The sequence below is a fragment of the Balaenoptera musculus genome, chromosome 2, assembly GCF_009873245.2.
Source record: "Balaenoptera musculus isolate JJ_BM4_2016_0621 chromosome 2, mBalMus1.pri.v3, whole genome shotgun sequence".
NCBI lineage: Eukaryota > Metazoa > Chordata > Mammalia > Artiodactyla > Balaenopteridae > Balaenoptera > Balaenoptera musculus.
Genome location: NC_045786.1, coordinates 1074342 through 1098997, shown reverse-complemented (window position 1 = coordinate 1098997; position 24656 = coordinate 1074342). Strand labels below are relative to the sequence as shown.

Sequence of the window (24656 nt, the reverse complement as noted above, 5' to 3'; positions counted from 1 at the left end):
TGAAGATTTTCCCTTGCTTTCTTACAGTTTCATAGTTTTTAGCTCCTAAGTTAAGGTCCTTGCTCCATTTGGAGCTGATTTTTCTAACTGTTCTAAAGCAAGACGGGCAATTTAAAATTCCTCTTCTGTAATTGCCTGTTCATATACTTTGCTCATTTTTCTATTGGATTGTTTTTTTTCATACTGCTTTGATGAATTCTTAATGTATCCTTAATGTACTGTTATTCATATTTGTTGCAAATATTTTCTCCCAATTTTGTTACTTTTTTTTTTTCAACCTTTGTTTACTGTATCTCCGTCACAGAGAAGTTTTAAATGTCTTATGTAGCCAAATTTACCAACTTTTTAAGGCAAATATGTTTTGGGTCCTCATTTAAAAGGTCTTCCTTGCCCCTCAAGTTATAAACAGTATTTTCTAACATTCTTTCATCACAGGTATTCCCCCTGCCCCACTGATCAAAATGCCATCTGTATTACATAATGTCATTTTAGTGACACTTACTAAATCAGACTAACACCAACCGCCCCCCACCCACCCCCGGTTAACGTCCTCAGTTATTCAACAAATGTTTAGGTACTTCTATGGCCAACTGGTCTAATTTTACATGAACATTTAGTAATCCTAAAAGTAGTTTGAAAAGTAGTTTAAAGCAAAGCAAGGAAGGGCTGAATGTGTCCCACTTACAGCCAGCTATGACCTCCTATGTGGGCTATAAAAGATTACTGCTCTTAACACACTGGGAAAAGTCTTCAGGTTCATTTTAACTTCACCCAGTCTACAAATATCATCAAAACACAAAAAGGAAGTTTATTCCAAGTGACTAACTCACATCTCACATTAAAGAACGACTAATCCCCTCCCATTAGATTAAGACTACAGAACAGCATGTAACTATGTGACTCTTTAGGCAGGCTAATTTCCTGAGAGCTGCCTTGAGGTCACTGAATAGGTCTGCTTCTGTGGCTGCTCTGTTTACTTTTCAAACTTACCTCTGTTAATAAACCATAACTCTAAATTATTAAATAAGAAACTTAAAAGTCATTAAACTCTTCTGACCCTGGCATTTATTTGGCTAAATCAAAAAACAAGGACCCACGTCTCCTGCCTATTCTGTCATTTCACAAATCTGGAAAAGAGGCTGGGGTCAGGACCAGTTTAGAATGGTCAATGGGTTGCCAGCCCATAAAATTCAGTTTTAGACTTTTTTTTTTTTAAGCACATCAGAGTTTCTCTGTACTTTGTTATATGGCTGTCCAATAAAGGAGTCTTGCCAAGAGATGTTCAAATGTTACCATAAGAAACAGACATAAATCTAAAAGGAGGCACCTGACGCCCTTGTCTCACCCTGCCGAACACTAGGTTTATTCTCTGCAGAACCCAAGAGCTTCCCAGCTCCTCCACACTTCTGTCCCTCAAGCAAGCACAGACTCCTTTATCTACGGTTCTTTTCATCGAAAGACACACTGGCATTAAACAGATCTAAATCTATTTCTTTAATTAGACGCACAACACATGTAACACTCTTCTTTTTCTCCAAATACATTTCTTAAACCGTGACCAATGTAGGTGCTTCCCCAACTCCCAACACATGCATTACCATTCTTTCACTTACTTATCCATATACCACAAATACTGACTGACTGCCTCTAGGTACTAAGGACACAGCAGTGGTTAGGACAAAGTTCCTGCTCTTCTGTTACTTATTAGAGCATTCTACTGCTGTCATCCTTAAATACAGTTTAGCTATACTAATAGCACTTAAGACCAAGAGACCTATCTTATTTGAACCATCAACCTCTTAATATAAATTATTTGGTAAGGAAAATCCAAACAAGGAATTCACTATGTTGATGAGAACAGTCAATAGGAAGCTTCACTTAAATAACATGGATGTCTCCACTGAGGAAAAAAATATACCGCAAATTAATGGACCTTTCACAAACTTAGACTAACTGGAAAACAATCTGAAAAGATCCAAATTGTTATACAATTTATTTAAGGAAACAATATTGTCTTCAATTCACACGCAAGGGGAAATACTTGGTAAGACTGTACTATTTTCCCTATACACCTAGGCAACTCCAAGGTAATCAAGTTTCTTCCTGTAAGTTTAAAATTACTATATTATAAAATTTTCATATAAAGTTTGTGATCAGCAAACACACTTTGTAGAATTTAAACATGAATCTCCTAAAATCTGTGAGGAGTTTTGAATTACTGGAGTCCAAACTAATATAGATTGGTGATGTCTTTCATTACGTACAGTTTTATGGAAAGAACATGGATTTTGGAGAAGCAGCCTCTTACACCATATGTTTAAACTTCAGCAATGTGCAGGCTCTTCATATCTAAGAAGACAATTCTTTCCCTCACAATGTCGTTTTAAGGAATAACCTAAAATGTGTACAAAACATTTAGCACCAAACCTGGTACACAGTTAATCTTTAATTACGTTAAGTTTGTCAGGAATGGTGCTTGAAGCTTCGAGGGAGAGGTCAGGGAGTGAAAAAAGTACAAAATGCAACAAATCATAACGTCTGACCCTACACAGGATAGTCTAATTGAAGGAACTAAAATTATAAAGTGGTAAGTGCAGTAACAGACAAAAAAAACAAAGTATTTGAGAGGTTAACTGACACTGAGAACCTAAGGACATCAACGCTGGCCCTTAAAGAAAGAGTACTGAGTTCAACAGAATGGAAATGGAGGAAAGAATATGTCCTTTTCAGCAAAGGATCAAAACATGAAAGAGCATAACACGATCTAAAAAACTTTGTACAAGTTTGCAGCAGATGAATTATACAGGGAATGTTTAAGAGTGAAATACTGGAGATCAAGCTAGTAAGACAGGCTGCAACCAGACTGTCAAGGACTTGCTATCATCTTACTGAGAAGTATGGGCTTTTCCTTTGGATAAAACCGTTAGAAAATTTTAAGCACGGAAATAACACCATCCTATCTAAATTTTACAATGATGTCACTGTCAGTGGATAGACTGGGTAGAAGGAAGCACAGCAGTTATCAGAAGGTTATTTCAAGAGCAATGACCTGAGTCTCAATAATGGCAGTGGCAATAACAAGAGAGCGAAACGATACACGCCGGTAAGACACAGGAGGAAGAATCCAAGATTTGTTGATGGATGGATGGGCAAGAATGTTGAAGAACATGGAATGGTTGGGAGGATAGTGTTGTCACTGAGAACCTAAAAACTGAGGGAAAAGGGAGGAATTTGGGACACACTATATTCTGGGGAGATGTTAACAAATACCAACTGCTTGGAGAAGGAAGCAGACGTGTGTGAGTTAGAAACAAAGATTTGGGAGTCACTTATGTAGACAAGGTAGTCATGAGAATTGCTACCCAGCAAAAGAGGACATGTTGGGCAAGAAAACAGAACAAACCACAGTGAAGACTGCGCTCCACTGCTATTTACGGAGCGAGAAGAGAAGAGAGCGAGGGGACTGAACGGCAGCACCAGCAGTCAGGGGAGAAAAAAATTCCAAGAAGGAGGTAAGCGCGAACAACAGGTAATATGACATAAAGACCAAAGATCTTTCTGAAGGTCAAAGGTTGTTTTTTTTTTTCAAACTGAGAAGTGCTTTTTAAATAAATTTTTTCTGTAACCAAAATAAAACCAGCAGAACTGAAAAACCAAAAACATCCTTTAGAAAGTATTACTACACTAACAGTTAATGCATTAATTCAGATTTTCTCTCTCAGGAATTCCCTTTTGTAAATTTAATTCCGCATCAGGGCAAATACGACTTGTGCATATGAATTTTGGTACAAGCCATCTTTGGGAAATCTGACAACATCTGGAATCACCTGTTTATATATGATGCACTGTATGATGAAAGTATGTTTAGTAATGTGTAACAACTGCTACAGGGGAAATTCAAACAACATACATAAAAGGAGAGCAAACTAGAAGCAAAAGAAACCTAATTACTTAAATCCTTTGCCAACAAGTCAAATCAATGTGAAATAATGAGTCAGACAATAGAGTAAAAGCTTAAAGACTCATTAGGTCCACATAGCATCTCCTAAACCCAAAGGACATAAAAATTCCTCAACATTTACTGATGCTAATCTGCTAATTCATCTGCTAAGGGGTCTACCCAAGGTGATTTATTTACTTAATGCTTCTCAAATTTCCTTAGCTCCTCAAAACTGGGTTAAGTCTGGGACTGTGGCTGGTCTATGAAATAGGCTTATCCCATCACCCTGCTTCTTCCATTATGCATTGCCCCCCAAGTGGTGGTTGCCACAGTTTTTCTGAACCTTCTATGGTTATTAGCACCGAGTTGGATAAACACAATTTGGGTTGCAAAGTTCAACTTCTACTCTTCAGACTTAACTCATAATTCAGACATTAAGACTCCTTATCTTATGGCCCACAACTCAGTTTTCTAATTCACAAAGTGAAACCAATAGTTGCATGTATGCGGAAATGACAAGTTTTTAAATGTCTCTATTCATATTAAATGTTAATAGAAAATTGAGACAATTTCTAAACTATATCATGAAGATAATTATCACAAAAACCAAAAATTGCTTTATACAAGTATGATGGGACAGTCATTTAGCTGTGAAAAGTTATTGTATCCATTACTAACTGTTATAAATTAAGCACTGACTTCAAAGTGTCAAAGGCAAAAAACAGTTCTGAGGCTTCGTAATTAAAAAGAAAAAGAAAAAAGCTAAATATGGCTAACTCTAGATCTAAATCTATGCAGTAACATTCTAGAAGACTTTTTAAAAGAATTTATAGTTAAGCGTCTTATTTAAGCTAACGGAAATCATGTCATATAATCAGAAACTCAAGGAACTACAGTTCAACGTGCAGCATCTAGTGATAACGGCATACCTTTTCTTTCTGTCTTCTGTGCAGGGACAGAAGATGTGGGTGTAGGCAGTTTTGAGAGAGCAGATGCTCCGTTAGCATCGAATGATCTCTTTGGCTGGTGATCAGACTGCGGCGTGAATGGACTACAAGGCACAGAGCCTGGGGCAGCAGCTGGAGGGACCACTGGTTTGATGGGGTGCTGGGCTGGCGCAGAGCTACTCTGAGTCTCTGCTCTTGGCAGTCTGTAGTCTCTGTCATTGTGTCTGCTTGTCTGAGACAAAATATTCTGTGGGAGCAAACTACTGGCATCACTGGAATGCTTGTCTTCCACTTTAGTTCAGAGTTCAGAAAAAGAGATGTCGGAAATGACGGAAGGGGAAGAAAAAAGATGACGTTAGAATCCTGTCTTTAACATCAGCCAATTTACCAACATACTTGTATTTAACATCTTTTTATAAAACTGCAAGCCCAGGTAGCGCCTGCAGTTTCACCACTAGCATATAAATATTCCAATACTGCAAGAGGAATTTTAGCTCAACTCTGAGTACTTAATCTATACTGAGATTTCAAGTGGGCTACTAGTTTTGGGGGATTCTTTAGAACCACACCATGGTTCAAACAGAACATTTTTTAAAAGATCAATATATGGAGAGGTATAACATTTTACTCAAATAAAAAAAAATTATTTTAAAAATAGAAAAGGTCCATTCTTTTAAAATATGGATCTTGGTTCTAACAATTGACTGAATTATCCACAGTGGTTCAACTACAAAGGAATACTACTTTGTTGTTAGCCTGATTTTTCTGAATACTGAAGTAGCTAATTAGTGGGCTCTAAAGTAGTTGGTACTAGGGCTTAAATGACCTCATTTTGGGATGGCTGAATTTTATAAAGAACTCTGCATTCAATAAGCACATCAATTCATATTTTTAATCATGCTAACAAATACCAGAGTTAGTTATAAAATCAAGTTATAGATAATGCCATCTGAAAACAGCAGCCCTACATCTGCAGCAACGTCAGAAAAATATACCCGGTATTATCAGTCATGCTAAAAACAGATCCTCTCCCAATTTAAAGCCACAAAAATATTTTAAACTCAAAAGTACTTCTGCTTCCGCAAAAAGAGTACAAAAGAAGGAAAATTTCAACAATCACAGTAACAAAATATGTATTTGTCAAAAAATCTCCAGCCTAAATTACAACAGTCTCATCAGTAACTGAAGGATTAAAGCAACTTCCAAGGAGAAAAACACCTTAAGATTCAAGCACATGATATGTAATGATATTACCAAAGGATGCCCTCCCTGTTGAATACTGTGTCGTTTTTTCCAGTTCATGGTTCCTCCAAGTCTAGAGAGCACGAGAGCACAAAGAAGGAAGTAGGCTTAAACCGCAAAGCAGTTTTCAAGTTGTCAGCGCACACCTGCAGCAGAGACACTGCAGAGCGTTACAGCACACGAGGGCGCTATGGCGCCAACAGCTTTCTCCTGCTCACGACTCGAGACGCGACGCCGTTCAGCAGAGACTCCATCCGCACAGCCCCACGACAAGAACACTCAGCAAACATCTGCAGACAATTTTGGGTGCCACCACTGGGCGAGGAGAGGTGTGCTACCGGGGCTGGCACGGAGAGGCCAGGTGTAATGCTCTACGTCCTACAACACAGGATGGAATCCACACGCATTCCCTGACCCCAAGCGCCATCCGTGCCACTGCTGAGGAACCCAAGTTAAAGTTTCTCTAACCACAGAGCAATCAGTCTGTGAGGCACCGATTAAAGGTAATAAAAATAATCAATAATACAACTACGCCAGTACAATTACAGCAGCAGTAATACCAAATTTAAAATTTTACCCCTACAACTTCACTGTCAAACTGTGGATATTGTTTGCTACATTGCCAAAACTCCCGAAACACAAAAACGCTCTTTAAGAATCTTTTTTCCTACCTTTACCTCTTTATGTATGAAATGTTCCCAACCTTCCCTGCCCCCTCCACACGCACACCTCTTTAGCTGGCTGTTCGGGACAACAGAGCTTTAGGCCCTACCCTACATGAACACCAACGTACCAGACACATAGGAGACTCTGGCAGCATTTTTTGGATACACAAAGTTAAGCACTTCAGTGCCTAGTGACCATTGTTACTATCACGCCAAGTACAGTCAGTTGACCAATTAAAAAAAAAGTAGCAGCAATACAGCTGCAGCCCTTTCTCAAACATTACTTAAAACTCAAGAAGTGTGATAAAGGAGTACATTTCAGTACAAACAAAGACCCACCGACTCCTCATCTGCACTTCTAGGAATTTAGCTAAGGAAGTAATCAGGGAAGTGGGCAGAAATAGGAACAACAGCATTGTTCACTGCAGGAAGAAGCTAAAAACCACGCGGGTATCCACGGAGAGAGGATTATTTACGAATGGGGGCACGTCCAAAACCGGGACACCATGCAGTTAACGTACGTTGCACTATAAAATGGCAAAAGGAAACAAATCCTTGGAAAACATTTTTTTCTTAATTTTTTATGGCCGCGCCACGCGGCACGCGGGATCTTAGTTCCTCAACCAGGGATTGAACCCGCGCTCCGTGCAGTAGAAGCACAGAGTCTTAACCACTGGATCGCCAGGGAAGTTCCATATCCTTGAAACATTACTGAACAGAAGAAAAAGGTTAAGAACAGTAACATACAATCCTATTTTTGGTGTAAAATACATGCACATGTAGTTTTTATATACTTTCACAGGCAGCTAGAAAAAAGCGTATGTCTCCAAGTGTTCCTGAGTCATGAGATTAAAATACTTTCCCTCTCTCTACTTTTAATAACAAACATGCCTAACTTCTGAAATCATAAAGAAGAAAGAAAAAACTGATTTCCCTTTTGAAAGAAAAAGATGTACACAGATAATTTGAAACCACAACTCTGATTTTATTTCCTTAAAGATTTTTATTAAGCAGCCAAAAATAGTATTTTCACTTCCATCAACTTTTCTATCAGACCTCTAATTACCCCAAGAGAGGACGAGTGACTAGGTTATTTTGGAAAGAACAAACATACTAGGCTCTGATCTTTTCTTCTCTGGGAACCATCAGCCACTACGTGGAGAGGCCTGGCCCAATAACCAAAAAACGTTATTTTTACACTCATCTAGCCACTCTTCCTGGATATCCACAATTTGTTCAGGAGGACCACAAGCTGGGCACTATATTTTTCTTAACCTGGAAAGGAAAACCTCTCATTTTTAGTTATTCGCCAAAAAGTCACAGTTACTTAAGATATTAAGTGAAATGGGATTACAACCCAAGTCTTCTGTCTCAAAATACAATATTCTTAAATTTCCTAACTTCAGTGCTTTAAACCACTGTTATTTTCTAAGAATTAGGTACAATTTCACTAACATAAAAAGTTAAATGTTCCAGGGAACATACTTTAAACATTCAGTCCTACAGAACTATATTATTTGTTTCATCTTAAGTAATTTCTCCCATCAAAAATTCAATATCCTCCACTGGGACCAAATATAACCCTACTCTTTTGTTTTGAGTTACAGAAGGAGAATTCAAACGCTTAAGTCTAAGAATTCCCAAAACACATCGAAAGATTCTCAAAACTTCAAAATTTGATGAAGAGCCTAAGAATTCTATGTGGCATTTAAATTTTATTCTAGGCAAGACAAGCCACTGGGAATAGAATATATTTAGTAAAATCTTCAAATTCAAATTTTATCTGAACTTAAAAATAAATGTATGTTACCCATATTGTCCAACTCGGACAAAATCTGACCTCAAAAGAACCTGAAGGTGCCCACAGTATGGAGACGACACACAGATCTACGATCATGGTGAAACGCATTTCCAGATACAAGGATGAACAAGCTTCTTGCTGATAACACAGACGAAGACAGGCACTTCACGTCACTCTCTGTGTGCGGCTATTGTTCAGTTACTGGACTGAAACCCAGCGGGTTTCTCAGTGACCAGTGTAAATGGGGGTGGGGTCTCTGGTCAATCCACAGCATGAAATCTTACTTCTTCACCAACTCAGCGGCATTAGAGCCATCACGGGTAGTGATGGACACCTCCACGTGCACCATTTCAAGAACAAAACGATGCACGTTAAGAGGACAGACCGAACACAGAAAACCTTTTATGTTTCTATTTCTTTTAGTTTACCTATATAAACGGCTGTGCACATAAATCTGTAAAGTAAACAAACTACAGGAATGAATCAAACATTATACTGGTTCAAAGAAAGAAATTAATACTTACTTCCACTGGCAAACCCACTAGTGGCTGTTGCTTGCATCACCTCTCTTCTGTAATCCCTATCTTTTGGGAAGCTATTAACTGCCATCTTGTTTGCTTCTTTTTGTCTCTGTTCTCTAAAAATAAAAGATACACCCATAAAAATTACAAGAGATACAATGAATCTACATTTAACACTTCTGGTCAAATGCTCAAAGAAACTGTATACGGAACATAAAAAAACAAGGCAGTAATATCATTCAACTGGTGTGGGACATGGGATATAGCAAACAACATTAATGTTTCTCACTGATGGCAATATTATACCCAGTATTTACATGCCATTAACCCTACAACCAAAACTCTGTAATGATAATTCTACATATATGAAGGAAACATATTATTGTCCTACAAGAATGATAAAGTTTTCTAATACAAATTATAGGGAAGATGTATGATAGATTACAGATTAATATAGATTTTTAAATTACATAAACACACTGACTGTTCACAAGGCCCTTGGGGACAGCTGCGCATCTGTCCTAGTTTTTCTGGTTTTGCTTTTCAAGGTAAAGAGAAACTACGGGAAACACAGACAACGGGCCAACCGCTGCAATGAAGGAGTGGTGAGCATCGCACTAAGAAGCCTGAGCTTAGAAGGTTTCGCACCCTGAGACGTCAGCCTGTAGAACCAAGAGCGAGAAATATTGTTCAGTTAGATGAGCAAATACCTTTCAAGCCACTCTTTTGGCTTTTCCCACTGTGAAACTTCTGTTCGACAGTTGTAGTAGTATTTCTTCCCAGAGGAGCTAATATGCTCAGACCAGTCATCGGCAGAATCATAAGGCTTGAAAACACATTTTAGAAAATTAGAAAACGTTAATACAATTGAATCACTTGGTATGAAATATCAAGAAGGTCAATGGTTTTCAAGGCATACATATGGAAAAAGACTTGAGATAAAAGTGCCCTGATCTAAGATGTCTAAGATGTAATTATCTGCATATATATCTTAGGAGACCCTAGTCTATGAAAACCTTCAAGGGTAACAATGGAAAACTCTATAAAATATCAAATTAAACAGATTAGAAGGTGTATTAGGCACAGGAAGAATGACACGAAACTAACATCATAGTGACTTTAGAAAAGCATTACAAAGCCCCCCATTACCACAGTTTTAATTGCTGAAATCTAGTCACATGGAAAAGCCACTCTCAACTGACTGATCTGATGGCATGAGAGCACATCAGTTCTAAACACTCTATAAGGCACAACAGTAATCACAAAGAGTGTGACAGAGAACAGCCTGCCTGTATTCACTGTTACTTAGTGGGAAAAAAGCACACACAAAAAAGCTTTAATGTAAACACAAAGCTAATTAGCAGCTATGGATTTGTTTCCACTTCGAAATCCACGAGCTGGGTCAAGTATTAACTAGACCTTGTCTCCCACAGCACACAGGGTCGGCGGTGCTGCTCATTTCCCCGTAACTAAAACTGGTCTGTCTTCCGAAAGTTCTCAGATACAGTAATTTCTTGCTAGTAATTTCATAGGCACTGTAAAATTATAATGAAGTTAGAAATATCTGAAAGGCCCAGTTCTCATGGAACTAACCTCAACAAAAGTAATGTTTAAGTGCCTGCACCAGCTCCAGGAAATCTGGTAGAACCCCAAGTACACTTCTACATGAATTTTACTGTTTTCAAAGGAGCTTTGAGGCTAAAATGAAGTAAGGTTATACTCTGGCAGCCCATCCTCCTTCTGGGCTCACCAGAGTGCAGAGGAACACAATTTTAAAGCTTAAGGAAAGGGACTCTTATGTACTGCCTACACCCAGCTTTCTTTAATCTACCACGTAGGAACAAGCTGAGAGAACTTACAAGTTGTCCACAGGTCACAAAAGTAATCAGTGGCACAAGAAAGGATCAAAACTCAGGTTTCTGGACATCTATTACTTCCACTAAGTCAATACCGATCCTGGAAATGCCGTAAGGATCCTGAGGACAGCTGAAGAAATGAGGCAGACTATGCTCTCAGGCTGGTGTCTCAAAATCGTGAAGCTGCTGGAAATCAGCCCTGTGCTTCCAAACCTCTAAAGATCAGTGGAGAGTTAACTCTCAAGCCCTCTAGCTTCCAGGAGGCTTTGCCAGGCTGCAGGAAAGCCAATCACAGAAGGCCAAGTTCAAAAGGTTCTCTTCCACCACCCAGCACTCCCTAGACCTAAATCAGCATGCCCACTGAGCGCCTCTATGGATGTATCTGGAAGATGTGGTTTGCTGGGCAAGTGGCCACATGGGGCTACTAGTTCGGTCTGGAGAGGCAGAAGGGGGTTTGAGGCAGGGGACAGAGGCCACCAGAGTAGAGCGGAGGGTCTAAGCCCGTGCCCCGCAAAGTGCCGCCTGTGCCGACTGTGGCCTGTCTGGAGAGACGAGGAGCCCCGGTCAGGGCGCACCGTGCTAACACACTGCTTCCCAAGCCGAAGGCCTGCTTTCAGGACAGACACTACCACAGCTCAACGAGGCAGTGTATCTCATGGCGGTCAATGTCCACTCTGGCACAACCTCCAGGACAGTTCAAAGTTCAAAGACCAGAACCTTGAAGAGCATGGGTTCTCCAAACCCTAGGTTAGTACTAGTTAATGTCTTACTTGACAGAATGTGCTCCAGGTATAGCACTGCAATCAGGTACTAGTAACTTAAGCTCATCTTCTCCACCCTACTTCTATCCTCAAAAAAAGGTTAAGGAAAAAACCCTTAAGTAACAGGGTAATGTTTTTAAATGCTGATATGCAACAGCAGGTGTTAAATCCCCCCCCCAGGTTGTATTTTTTTCAGCCTGACTAAGGTATAACTGACAGATAAAATTGTAAGACATCTAAAGCGCACACAGTAGCGATGACCACGTCTGTCTCGTCACCTCGCTCACAGGCACTTCTTCTGGGAGGACACTGGCGCTCTACTCCCCTAGCACGTTCCCATTACACAATACAGTGTCACCAGCTACAGTCACCATGCTATAGATTAGAGTCTCAAGTTCCCTGATTAAAAAAGGTATCTAAAATTAAGAATTCAACAAGAGTTTTGCAAACGTTTCAAGTTTTCTAAATTAGGCTTGCTGCAGTTGCCAAGTGATGCCCAGGGACCCTTGAGGGACCCCGAGATCATTCACAAAATCACAACCATTTTCGTAATAATACTAAGACAAATTTTGTCTTTTTCCTCCTCATTCTATCACAAGAACACAGGGGAGTTTTCTCAGAGGCTTTATGGGAAATCTGATATCACAAAAGACTGAAGGTAGAACAACTATGAAATTCTAGGTATCTTCTCTCTACTCAGGCATTTAAAGAGATGCTCAATGTCTATTTTTCAAAAAAATAGAAAGTTATTTTTCAAAAAAATATATTACATGTGTTGACATGTAATAGTTTTACAATTTTTAAATTATCTTTCAAATTTATCAGTTTTAATTTTTGATATGGTTACTCACGATGGAGTCCACATAAACAAAAGCTCTCAATTTTCATGACTATAAGAGGCCCTGAGACTACGAAGCATGGAATGGCCGCTCTATAAGAACGGCACTGAATAGTTACTGAAGCAACCATCTACTCTTTCAGTTCAAAATCTCTTTTAGAACTTATATCAACGCTGCTTTCCTCTTCTTAAATAAAAAAGCATCCGCCTATTTACTCCCTCCAAAATACAGACTTCCACCACTTCTTCTCAAAGTTAAACTATGGAAAATAAAGTGTTAATCCCGAAATTTAATTATGCACTGTTAATAAAGAATAGTTTATTAAATAACATCAAAGATGGCACTCACTGTAACAAAGAATTTCATGGAGTCCTAAGAGTTCTATGGTTAGGTAGAATATCTTCAGTCAAGACTGGTTACAGAGAATAGATCTGAAGAAGAGCCTCCAACTTAAAACCTCCAGAAGATATTTAATTGATAACAGAAGATATTTAATTCATAACAAGGGGAGCTGGAGTATAAATGCAAAGTAACCTAGGACTGAATTTAAAGCACCTCCAGCAAATCTAAATTGGTAAACGATACTTAAGGGAAGATTCCAATTATAATGTCTTTAAATGGAAATAAATTTCTCTTCCTAAATAAACAGATTCTCTGAATAAAAAGATCTCTTAAAAAAAATCAGGAATATGCGTAACATAATCTAAGGCAGCCTATGTGATGTCTGTCAATCCTACCATGATTTATGTTAGGAAGGAGGCGGCGTTCAACAGGCTACATACTTAAATCCAAGGAGGCCTACATGTGAATATCTTCATACCAAAAAAACAAGGTAATTGCAACTCGACTTCCAACAGTTAACTTGATAAATATAAATCCATACAACCACATATCTGTGTGCGTAACTCCAAATAATACTGCTACTGATTTTCAAAGACAGATTTAAAACTTAAAAAGCACAAAGAGAAAATAAAAACCCACTTTAAAAAAAAAGCTATTCCATATTTTAACCTGGGTTCAAATAACGTGTTGACCTGGGTTACCTGATATTCTTCTGTTCATCTCTTCTTTCATTATGAAAGTATTAATGAAAGGTGACTTTATGTTTTACTTTACTACTCAAAAACCTTCCATTAGAAGTGATTTTAGGACAAAGTCAGTTTACAAGTAACCCTCAGAAATGTTCAAAAGCCAGGCTCTCAGGTAACATTAAATTTATAGTTTGTAAAAATGTCATTCCCCCTGGGTACACTATGGTGAAAAAGACCACTACTTGAGGTTAATTATATACCTAGAGTTGAAATCTACAGAAAGGGGAACCCTGATTCTGAAAACACATGACATTTAATCCGTCTTCAGTTTCCACTCACACAGTGCAGTCCCGACACTCTTTAGAATTTGGATCTTTCAAATTTATCTGATGCCCATTATTTATTCTTTCTGATTTCATTATGTCAATCCATTTCTTGAAAATCAAAATAATCAGAAACTGTTTTCCCTGAACAAGGAATTTTTTCCACCGAAACAATGTCCACATGGCCCGCCTCTGTCCTAATAGCAAATACCAAATCTAAATTGTCAGTAATAAAGGGAACATTAGGTTAGTGCTAGCCTGTTAATTTAATGGGGCCATTTTTCACAAAAACAGAGATATTCATTGCAAAATCCTGAGTATATGTCTTAGTGAAAATGACTCAGCACAAGTAGTGTGATGAGAACACCTGTGAAGGTTCATCAAGCTGTTGTCTCAGTCTCGATACCACCCTTTCTCTATTCTGTGATGCTAAGGCTGGGATAACGCCAATTACATTCTGTTTAGCCAGCTGGCTTCCTCTTAGATTCTGCCAGTACCAGGCATTAAAGGAGGGCTGAAAGGCAGGAGGAAGAAGCCTTGCAGCGCAGCAGGTTCCAGTTTCCAGCTCTCAACCCAGAATCAGAACCAGCTTCATCGTACCTCGCAGAGGTACCGTCACCAACTGTGCAAGGCTCCTCCTCTCAGCAACTGGGTTCTGATAACCCCAACCTCTTCCTTTTGCTCCCAGCCGTCAGGGGTAATCACTACATGTTCCTTTTCCTTTCCTGTATTTGAAATTCTCTATGCTAAAATAACCGGTATGAGTCCTGTTTTCCTAATTTGACCCTAATATTTAAAACTGCTCTAAAATTTTTATGAAAATCACTGATGTCTCAATTTTCTATGGAAATGTAGTATCTACACTGATTCAACAAGAGACAAATAATAATAAACCCCAAGGGTTTTCAATACCGATTAAGGTATGATGATCACCTGAATAACCAAGGCAATGTCTGCTGGATTCAACCTACACGTCTATAGCCTTCTAGCTGTTCTTCCTTCCTATGATGTATTTTCCACACTGCTATCTGATGTTTTTTAAATTGCAAATATGGTACTTCACTGATTATACCCTTTTAGTAGCTCACCACTGCCTTTGCATATAGTTCATATTCCCTGGAAAGGCAGAGAATGCTTTGTAATCCGGCCCCATTTCTCTCTGTAACCTGAGCCCCTGACATTCTTCCACACCATCGAAATCCGTGTTCTGCAAACATGTGGTGTTACTTCATATTTCTATGTCTTTGTAGGTGCTGTTCCTTTCCATGCTACATAAATTCCAACCTCTTCCACTGCGTGGGTTACAGTCAGTCTGTTGGCCAGCACACCTTCCTCATCCAGGCTGCAGCCCCCCCTCTTGAGGGCTCCCCAGCAACATTAACATGCATCATTTTAATGGTTTACTTTTCAGTCTCCACCATAGGCCCAAAAGTTCCTTTAAGATGGGCTACATTTTCTTAGTTCTATACATCAACAACCTAGCATATGCCTGGGAAATTGAAACCTTATTTTTGAATGACTGTATTAAAACTTTTGTTTGCACCTTGACTCTAAAAAGTTCAACCTGAGTAACAGTTACTTCATTAACAATTACTTCATTTCTAGAAATACCTACAATTCTTCACTGGGTTTCATGCCTTTCAGGAGACGGACCTCTATGTCACTAGTGTCTTGTAGAGTATGTAATACAAATAGAAACTCAATAAATTTATAGAATTTTTTTTTTTAACAGAAGTTTATAGATTATGAAAAGAAGAAGCTCAAGTTAAGCCACAAGTTTCACAATCTAAAGTTCTTTGTATCTCAAATATCACAATGGTAAATTCTGCTCCATAGAGGAATGCAAACAATATTATTTCTTGGTGAAACAATACCAAGATGGCATATTTGGACCATGCTCAGTTCAAATAATAAGGCCAGCTCATTAGTTCAAGTGCGTTAAGAAAAGATCAACTTTGATTTAAAAAAAATCTTTTTGGCAACATATTCCAGAAACACAAAATTGGGCATGTTTATATACTTACTGCATCTGAAGTTTTGCTTGGATTATTGCTTGGATTAGAAGAATGTGAATTTGAACTATGAAGAGCACTGTGGTTGTGTGAATTTTCTTGGGGAGAGTAACTGGTCCCTGAAAAAAATAAAAAGCAAAGTGAATTGTAAGTCACATTTGATGTTTACACTGGTTTCTATCAGACTACAGACCACTGTATATCACTAACTCATCATTGCAAAACCTCATTTTTATCATTTCTAGCAACTTGTAGCTTTTTTAAAAATAAAAGTTCTAATAAAGACACAACGTACAGAGAGAAAAAGGCAAAAAAATTCAACTGACAGAGAACTAGAAATCACAATTATCCAGTACGTTTTTGCAATTATTTTTCAACTTCTTAAACAGTTTCCACACTTGTTCTTTTAAGTTTTGCCACATTTCAACTAAAACAGTATGAAGTTTTCAAAAAGTTAAGTTTCAGGGAAGGTGCCTGCTTTCAAGATGATGAAGATGGATGGCATCGTACCTCCTCACAACAGGACTAACGCTTCTTAAAAACTGCTTAAAAGTAACTCATGAGTTTTATGAATAATCTACACATCTCAGAGACCATCAGTGATGACGGTTTCTACTGTCTTAAGAAAAACCAAGATATAAATATCCACACTTGATTAATGATACAAAAAGGTCCACTACAAAAGTCTAATTGTTAGCACTCCATTCCACGTATTTGTTTTTCAGTATCAAGGTAACACAACTCAACTCCCCACCCCCAAAACTGAGCTGGCAAGTGGTATGGAGGCTACGAGACAATGAACAAAACCTGGAAGTGGGGAGAGCAAGTTAGATGGTCCAGTGGTCCTGGAGATTAATTAGCAGTCAGAACCAGAGCTGTTATGAGAAGAAATGAATAAGAATTAACCATTTCAATCAACAGGAACAACTACAAGCCCACCTCTGTTTTATTGGGCTTTGCTTTATTGCTCTTCACAGTTACTGGGTTTTTTAACAAATCGGAGGTCTGTGGCAACCTTACATCTATCGGCGCCGCTTTTCCAACAGCACCGGCTCACCCCGCGTCTGTGTCGCAGTTTGGTAATTCCTGCGGTATTTCAGACTTGTTCGTGGGACTCTATCTGTTACAGCGATCCGTGGTGAGTGACCTTTGATATGCTACTCTAACTGTTCTGCAGCACCACCAACCACCCCCACGAGACGGCAGACCTCACTGACGAAGGCTGTTGTGTCCCGACGGCCCCCGCCTGCCCCGCCTCGGGCCACGCTCTTCCCTGAGACACAGCAATGCTGAAATGAGGCCAGTTAATAACCCTGCAATGGCCTCTCAGTGCTCAGTGACACGAAGAGTCACACGTCTCTCACTCTGAATGAACAGCCAGACATGGTGAAGCTCAGTGAGGAAGGCAGGTCGAAAGCCAAGACGGGAAGCAAGCTGGGCCTCCTGCACCAAACAGTTAGCCAAGTTGTGAATGCGAGGGAAAAGTTCTTGAAGGAGAATTAAAAGTGCTGCTCCAGTGAACACACGGAAGAAAGCGCAACAGCCTTACTGCTGATGTGGAGAAAGTTTTAGTGAGCTGGACAGAAGATCAAACCAGCCACGACGTTCCCCTAAGCCAAAGCCTAGTCCAGAGCAAGGCCCCAACCCCCTTCAATTCTATGAAGGCTGAGAGAGGTGAGGAAGCTGCAGAGAAAACTCTGAAGCTAGCAGAGGTTGGCTCATGAGGCTGAAGGAAAGAAACCGTCTCCATAACATCCAAGTGCAAGGTGAAGCCGCAAGTGCTGATGTAGAAGCTGCAGCAAGTCACCCAGGAGATCCAGCTAAGACCATTCATGAAGGTGCCTACACTCAACAGGTTTCCAATGTAGATGAAAGAGCCTTCTGCTACTTTCATAGAGAGAAGTCAATGGCTGGCATCAAAGCTTCAAAGCACAGGCTGTCTCTCTCAGGGGCTAAGGCAGCTGGTGACTTGAAGTTGAAGCCAATGCTCATTTACCATCTGAAAATCCCAGGGCCCTTAAGAACTCTATGCTAAATCTACTCTGCCTGCACTCTGTAAATGGAACAGCAAAGCCTGGATCACAGCACATCAGTTTATATAACATGGTTTACTGAATAGTTTCAGCCCACTGCTGAGACCTACTGCTAAGAAAAAAAGATGCCTTTCAAAATATTACAGCTCACTGACAAGGCATCTGGTCACCCAAGAACTCTGATGGAGATGGACAAGATTTGTGTTGTTTCCATGCCTGTTAATACAACATCTATTCTGCAGCCCATGGATCAAGGCTCATTTCAACTTCCTGTTCTTTTTTGAGAAATACATTTCATAAGGCTATAGTTGCCATAGGCAGTGAGTCTTCTGACTGATCTAGGTAAAGTGAATTGAAAACCCTCTGGAAAGGATTCACCATTGTAGATGCCATTAAGAACATTCATGATTCACGGTAAGAGGTCAAAATATCAACATTCACAGAAGTTTGGAAGAAGCTGATTCCAACCCTCACGGATGACTTTGAGGGGTTCAAGACTTCGATGGAGGAAGGAACTGCAGACGTGGTGGAAACAGCAAGAGAACTAGAAGTGGAGGTGAAGATGTGACTGAATTACTGCAATCTCATGATAAAACCTGAATGGATGAGGAATTGCTTCTCATGAATAAGCAAAGAAAGTGGTTTCTTGAGAGGGAATCTACTCCTGGTGAAGATGCTGTGAAGATTGTTTGAAATGACAACAAAGGATTTAGAATATTCAGTAGACTTAGTTGATAAAGCAGCAGCAGGGTTTGAGATCATGGATTCCAATTTTCAGAAACAGGGTTTCTTTTTTGTTTTAACATCTTTATGGGAGTATAACTGCTGTACAATGGTGTGTTAGTTGCTGCTGTATAACAAAGTGAATCAGCTATACATATACATATATCCCCATATCCCCTCCCTCTTGCGTCTCCCTCCCACCCTCCCTATCCCACCCCTCTAGGTGGTCACAAAGCACCGAGCTGATCTCCCTGTGCTATGCGGCTGCTTCCCACTAGCTATCTATTTTACATTTAGTAGTGTATACATGTCCATGCCACTCTCTCACTTCGTCCCAGCTCACCCTTCCCCCTCCCTGTGTCCTCAAGTCCATTCTCTACATCTGCATCTTTATTCCTGTACTGCCCCTAGGTTCGTCAGAACTTTTTTTTTTTTTTAAGATTCCATATATATGTGTTAGCATACGGTATTTGTTTTTCTCTTTCTGACTTACTTCCCTCTGTAGGACAGACTCTAGGTCCATCCACCTCACTACAAATAACTCAATTTCGTTTCTTTTTATGGCTGAATAATATTCCATTGTATACATGTGCCACATCTTCTTTATCCATTCATCTGTCGGTGGACACGTAGGTTGCTTCCATGTCCTGGCTATTGTAAATAGTGCTGCAATGAACATTGTGGTACATGACTCTTTTTTAGTTTCTTAATGAACCTCCATACTGTTCTCCATAGTGGATGTATCAATTTACATTCCCACCAACAGTGCAAGAGGGTTCCCTTTTCTCCACGCCCTCTCCAGCATTTATTGTTTGTAGACTTTTTGATGATGGCCATTCTGACCGGTGTGAGGTGATACCTCATTGTAGTTTTGATTTGCATTTCTCTAATGATTAGTGATGTTGAGAATTCTGTCATGTGTTTGTGGGCAATCTGTATATCTTCTTTGGAGAAATGTCTATTAAGGTCTTCTGCCAAGGGCTTTTTGAATAGGGACTAGATTTCACATTCTATGAAACAGATTTATCTAGATCACTTAGCAAAACTAACAACTGTAACTTAAAAAAAGAAATGAGGAGGAAAAGGAATTTAGAAGTGGATCAGGAAGTCTCTTCCATTAAAAAGATGGGGGCTTCCCTGGTGGCACCGTGGTTAAGAATCCGCCTGCCAATGCAGGGGACACGGGTTTGATCCCTGGTCCAGGAGGATCCCACATGCCACGGAGCAACTAAGCCCATGCGCCACAACTACTGAGCCTGCGCTCTAGAGCCCGCGAGCCACAACTACTGAGCCTGCGTGCCGCAGCTACTGAAGCCCACGCACCTAGAACCCTTGCTCTGCAATGAGAAGCCCACGCACTGCAACAAAGAGTAGCCCCTGCTCTCCACCAACTAGAGAAAGCCCGCGTGCAGCAACGAAGACCCAACACAGCCAAAAATAAATAAATAAAATAAATAAATTAAAAAAAAAAACATGAAAGTTAGGAGATGCACATAGAATATAATAAACAAGCACTACGAGCTCAGAATGAAGTAACGGCATGGCAAGAGAAAAGGCAATGACCGAGATTTAATCTTGGATAGGACCCAGCTTACTGGGGAAACTAGAAGCAGATTCAGACCCAAAAAAGCGAGTGATGTGACAAAAGACAAAAGGGGGTTAAGTGCCCAACAAAATGTAGGTGACAAAAGAGAGGAAATTTCCCAGCAAGACCGCTGCTTGAGATGCCTGATGGTTTCTTCATCTACTTACTTTTAAATTTATCTTGCTGGATGGTATGTATTTATGTAAAACACCCTAAACTTTTTTTTTAATATAGTAGTCAATGAATTCTTCAATAAACACTTCAAGAATGAACACGACTGAAAGAAGAAATCAGTCAAGAATAAGCTCAAGCATACAGGAAAGTTAACATGGAACCTGAGACTGCAGTCCTTAGAAAAGCCTGCTTGCGGAGTTGGCCCTTGGCTGGCACAGTGACTCTTCAGGAGGACTGACTGCCACAACAGTAACTGGCAAGAGTGGCTGCCTGTGGCTAAGCTGCTGTGCAGAGAATACGGTTTAGGCTGAACACCTGCTTTCCTACTGGGGATCCAGACTTTTGGTACAAACTAGGCAGAGATGCCTACCTAAGAACCCAAATCCAATAAAAACCTTGGGTACTAAATCTCTAATAAGCTTCCCTGGTAGACAACATTTCACCAGTGTTGTCCCAATTCGTTGCTGGAGGAATGAAGCGTCTGCTGTGTGACTCCACTGGGGCAAGATTCTTAGAAGCTTGCACCTGGTGTCTTCCAGGTTTTGCCCCAGATGCCTTTTCCCTTTGCTGACTACATTTTGTATTCTTTCATGGTTCGTAAGTCATAGCCATGGTAATCAAGGTCCTATGACTCCTCTTAAGAGGATCACCAAACCTGGGGGGCGGTATGAGGACCCCAACACATTCAGTTACAAAGAAAAATCAATACTCCAAATTAGACTTTAAAGAAAATCTCTGCTCTATGCCAAAATCTGCACTTTTCAGATGTAACTCATGAATTTTTTTTTTCCAAAAAAATCAAGCTTTACAGCTGCATGCAAATAAAAAAGGAACAGTAATATGGGCTACTACAACACCATACTTGTACACTACGAGTTGAGATTTCAGAAACAGGAGCTTTTTGAGTGGGGACTAGACTCCACATTCTACGAAACAGATTTATCTAGAACACTTCGCAAAACTAGCAACTGTTAACTTCCGAAAGTGAGGAGGACGTCCTTCCCTGGCAGTCCAGTCGTTAGGACTCTGTGCCTTCACTGCTGAAGGCACGGGTTCTACCCCTGCTCAGGGAGCTGAGATCCCACAAGCCACGAGGTGTGGCCAAAAAGAAGGGGAAAAAAAAAGTGAGGAGCAAAAGTAAGATACAGATATTTTACTGAAAGACTAGGAGTAAACTCACATTCTTAAGAATCCAAACTAAGTAAAAGATTTTATAGGAAGCATGATGAAGCAGGCAACAGAGCTTTAGGTCAGGGCCCAAAGGATGCACTTCAGAACTGAAGGAGGGCAGCTTTGCCTCTGAGTATCAGGACTATGATAAGCTGAACAAAGGTAACTGTCCATTTAAAAAGCTACAGTTTATATTATCTTCCAAAGCACTCGGGGGGAAGGGAGACATTAAAAGCACTGAGGCTTTTAATTTCTCCATGTAGTTCTTTCCAAAATGAAGTAACATGCAAGCAGGAAAACAAGGTCAGAGCAATGATGATGGTTATGACTTTGTACAGCCATACCTTTAAAGTGCTACAAAACAGTATTTCTTTGAAAACTCCTATTTTATCTTAAAAACTCACATAAATTTTTATATCCTATTCCATGATGGATGGATTTGTATGTTTCAGGATAAGAACAGAAGTGGTTTTTTTTTAAAAGTAGTAGTAGTAGTAGCAGTAGCAGTAGCAGTAGCAGTAGCAGTAGAATGTAGAGTCTAAAGCTGAGAGAAAGAGTAAGTGATTTGAGGATGGTAACATATCCAAAGAAAAGTAGAGCCATACATAAAACTTGAACTCAGATTTTCAATGCTAAATCCAGAGATTTACATACATATATGCTGGTGAGAGATCACCTCGTAGATGCTGTTTGGCCCAACAAAGTAATGGAAGCAAAAACTGTTTATATGTCTGGTGCCCTTTATGCTTTCTTTACATTACCAAGAAAAAGGCCTGCTACTTTAAAGAAACAGAAATTATCTCCTTGAGAAAAGTAGAATTTGTGGATAAGTGGATAAAATTGGTTTTAAGTAATACACATTTAAACCAAGCTTAAAAAATTAAAGTTAAGACTGATGAAGCAAGTATTCAAGACTTCTCAGAAAGGGATACTACTGAGAATTACTTGGGGTCTTGCTTTTGGGAGGGGGCAAAAGGCGGGGGGGGGGCGGGGGGCGGTTTATGTTTATCCTTGCAACTTGATCAACCTACAGGAGTGGGCAAAGTTCTCCCGTCCGGAGCTCCAACCCAAGGCAGACGTGAAAAGAAGACATGGCAACATGACTGGATGCGAGTACCAGACTAGAAGACAAGGATCGGCAAGCTACAACCTGCTGGGTGTGCGGTGCAGCCAGCCATTTACGTACTGTCTACAGCCACTTCTGCTCTTTTCATCGTGGCAGTGAGGATGCAGACTGGAAGACTAGAATTTTCACTATCCGGCCCTTTAAGAAAAAGTGTGCTGACTCCGGGACTGGACAGTATTCATCTAAGACAGAGAGTTAACATAACAATGTACGATGCTGACTTCTTCCCTGACAGAATCTTCACTACTTCAAAGGCAGAATAATCCCTCCTACTTGTCATCCTCTGAACTTCAGAAGGTAGATCTTAAGGGTGAGAAGGATATAACCTACAGTCTGAGAAAGATGGAGCCCTAAGAGAGCACTACGGGAAATGGACCCAAAAAATGTAGCAAAACTCACCTAACTCAGCAAGAAATGGGCGTTAAGCAATTAGATTGCCCTGGCATTTAGAATAAGGGAACTTGGACATTAGGTGGCAAGTGGGAAGTATATACAATTCTATATAAACAAACAAGGCTGGGAAATGCAACCAGCTTTTCTAAAGGTGAAACTAGTTTCCACTCTACTCAAGGGTAAAATATTATGGCATTTGTGTCCTTATTCAGAACAAGACAACCACTAGAATTCTCTACTACATCCTCAGACTTAGAAATTAAGTCTTAATGCCTTCTCCAAGAAACTGGAAACAACACGTAAGGTACACCTATAATGATAATGAAAGATTTCAAGTACATCCACCACTCCGAACTGCTATTCAAACTAACACAAGCAGATGATAGGCATGACTGAGTAAGGTTCAGTAGTGGACCTCAAACTTCAGTCTATTAAAAAATGTCGAATTCAAAGTTGAATTTCACAGAGACTGTGATTCACACGACATGAGACGGGACCTCCAGACCTGAATTGTTAATAGGCACTCCCTCGGTCAAGATGGTTCTGGTGGTCCATATCCAGACTGCACTTCATTCCAAGTGTCCTCCTCTCAGCCCTTCAAACCAGAGACCACAAATATTTAAAAATAAAGGGATTTCACAAAGGAAGTCATGTATCTGTAATGGGTATTTCTGCCGTAACATAATAAATGTTTTCCTGAAAAACCTTAAACTCTGCAAAACTGCACACTAAAAGTTTTATGGGAAAAATAGGGTAGGAGCAAATCACTCAAAACTATGCAACTTTACCACAGCCAGAGCACTAACAAAAACCTGAACAGCACAGGCAAGCAGCTCAGCATGGCTGCAGATTGCTTCAGGGGATATTAAACTGCTGGGGTTGAGAACATGGAAATGAAATTCTGAGCACTGAGGCTACAATCCAAATGGACAGAGAAGAAAAGTGCAACTTGCCACACAGGGGGAGCCATGCAAGGCAAGGGGAGCAGACTTGAAATGTTCTTTAGGGGTCCTGCCTGTACAGCTAGTTGAGGGCTTTTTCTTTCTATTTGAAGGTTATAACCTTACTCCTACTATTTTGATTTGCACTGCCTAGAAAAAAAAAAAATTTCATGTATGAACCAACACACAACTTCAGTTTATACTGATACCATTTACCAATTGCATATGAGCTAACTGGTGGTGAAAAGCAAAAGTTGTAGCTAACCAGACTTTCTCCTGGGGAGAGGGGAAACAGAGAAGATGACGTGTCAACAATGGGCTGGCATCTGACAGTCCCCTGTAGTTGAGTTACTCCCTACAGATCTGCAGTACCCAAATGACAGCCACTAGCCTACATATAGCTAGTGAGCACATGAAGTGCAGCTCCTCTAAACTGAGATTTGCCGTGTGTAAAATGCACACTGGATTCAGAGACCTAGTACAAAAGAAGTGTAAAATAGCACATACTTAGTATACTTTTACACTATGTAGTATCTTGAGTTGAACAGTATAGCAGTAAACTGGCCACTAGAA

At 39.9% G+C, this 24656-nt stretch overlaps 1 protein-coding gene across 6 annotated transcripts in view; it reads right to left on the bottom strand.

Moving 5' to 3' along the window:
- The window catches only part of WAC (WW domain containing adaptor with coiled-coil), an 81832-nt gene that overhangs the window by 19203 nt on the left and 37973 nt on the right, over positions 1-24656 (bottom strand). For 5 of the 6 annotated variants that reach the window (XM_036842365.1, XM_036842369.1, XM_036842364.1 and 2 more), the window contains exons 4-7: positions 15951-16057; positions 9827-9942; positions 9120-9232; positions 4870-5178 (exon numbers count right to left, since the gene is read on the bottom strand). In XM_036842365.1, the coding sequence (XP_036698260.1) occupies positions 4870-5178; positions 9120-9232; positions 9827-9942; positions 15951-16057 (645 nt within the window). The remainder of the gene's footprint in view (positions 1-4869; positions 5179-9119; positions 9233-9826; positions 9943-15950; positions 16058-24656) is intronic. The other variant, XM_036842367.1, reaches the window with a different exon arrangement.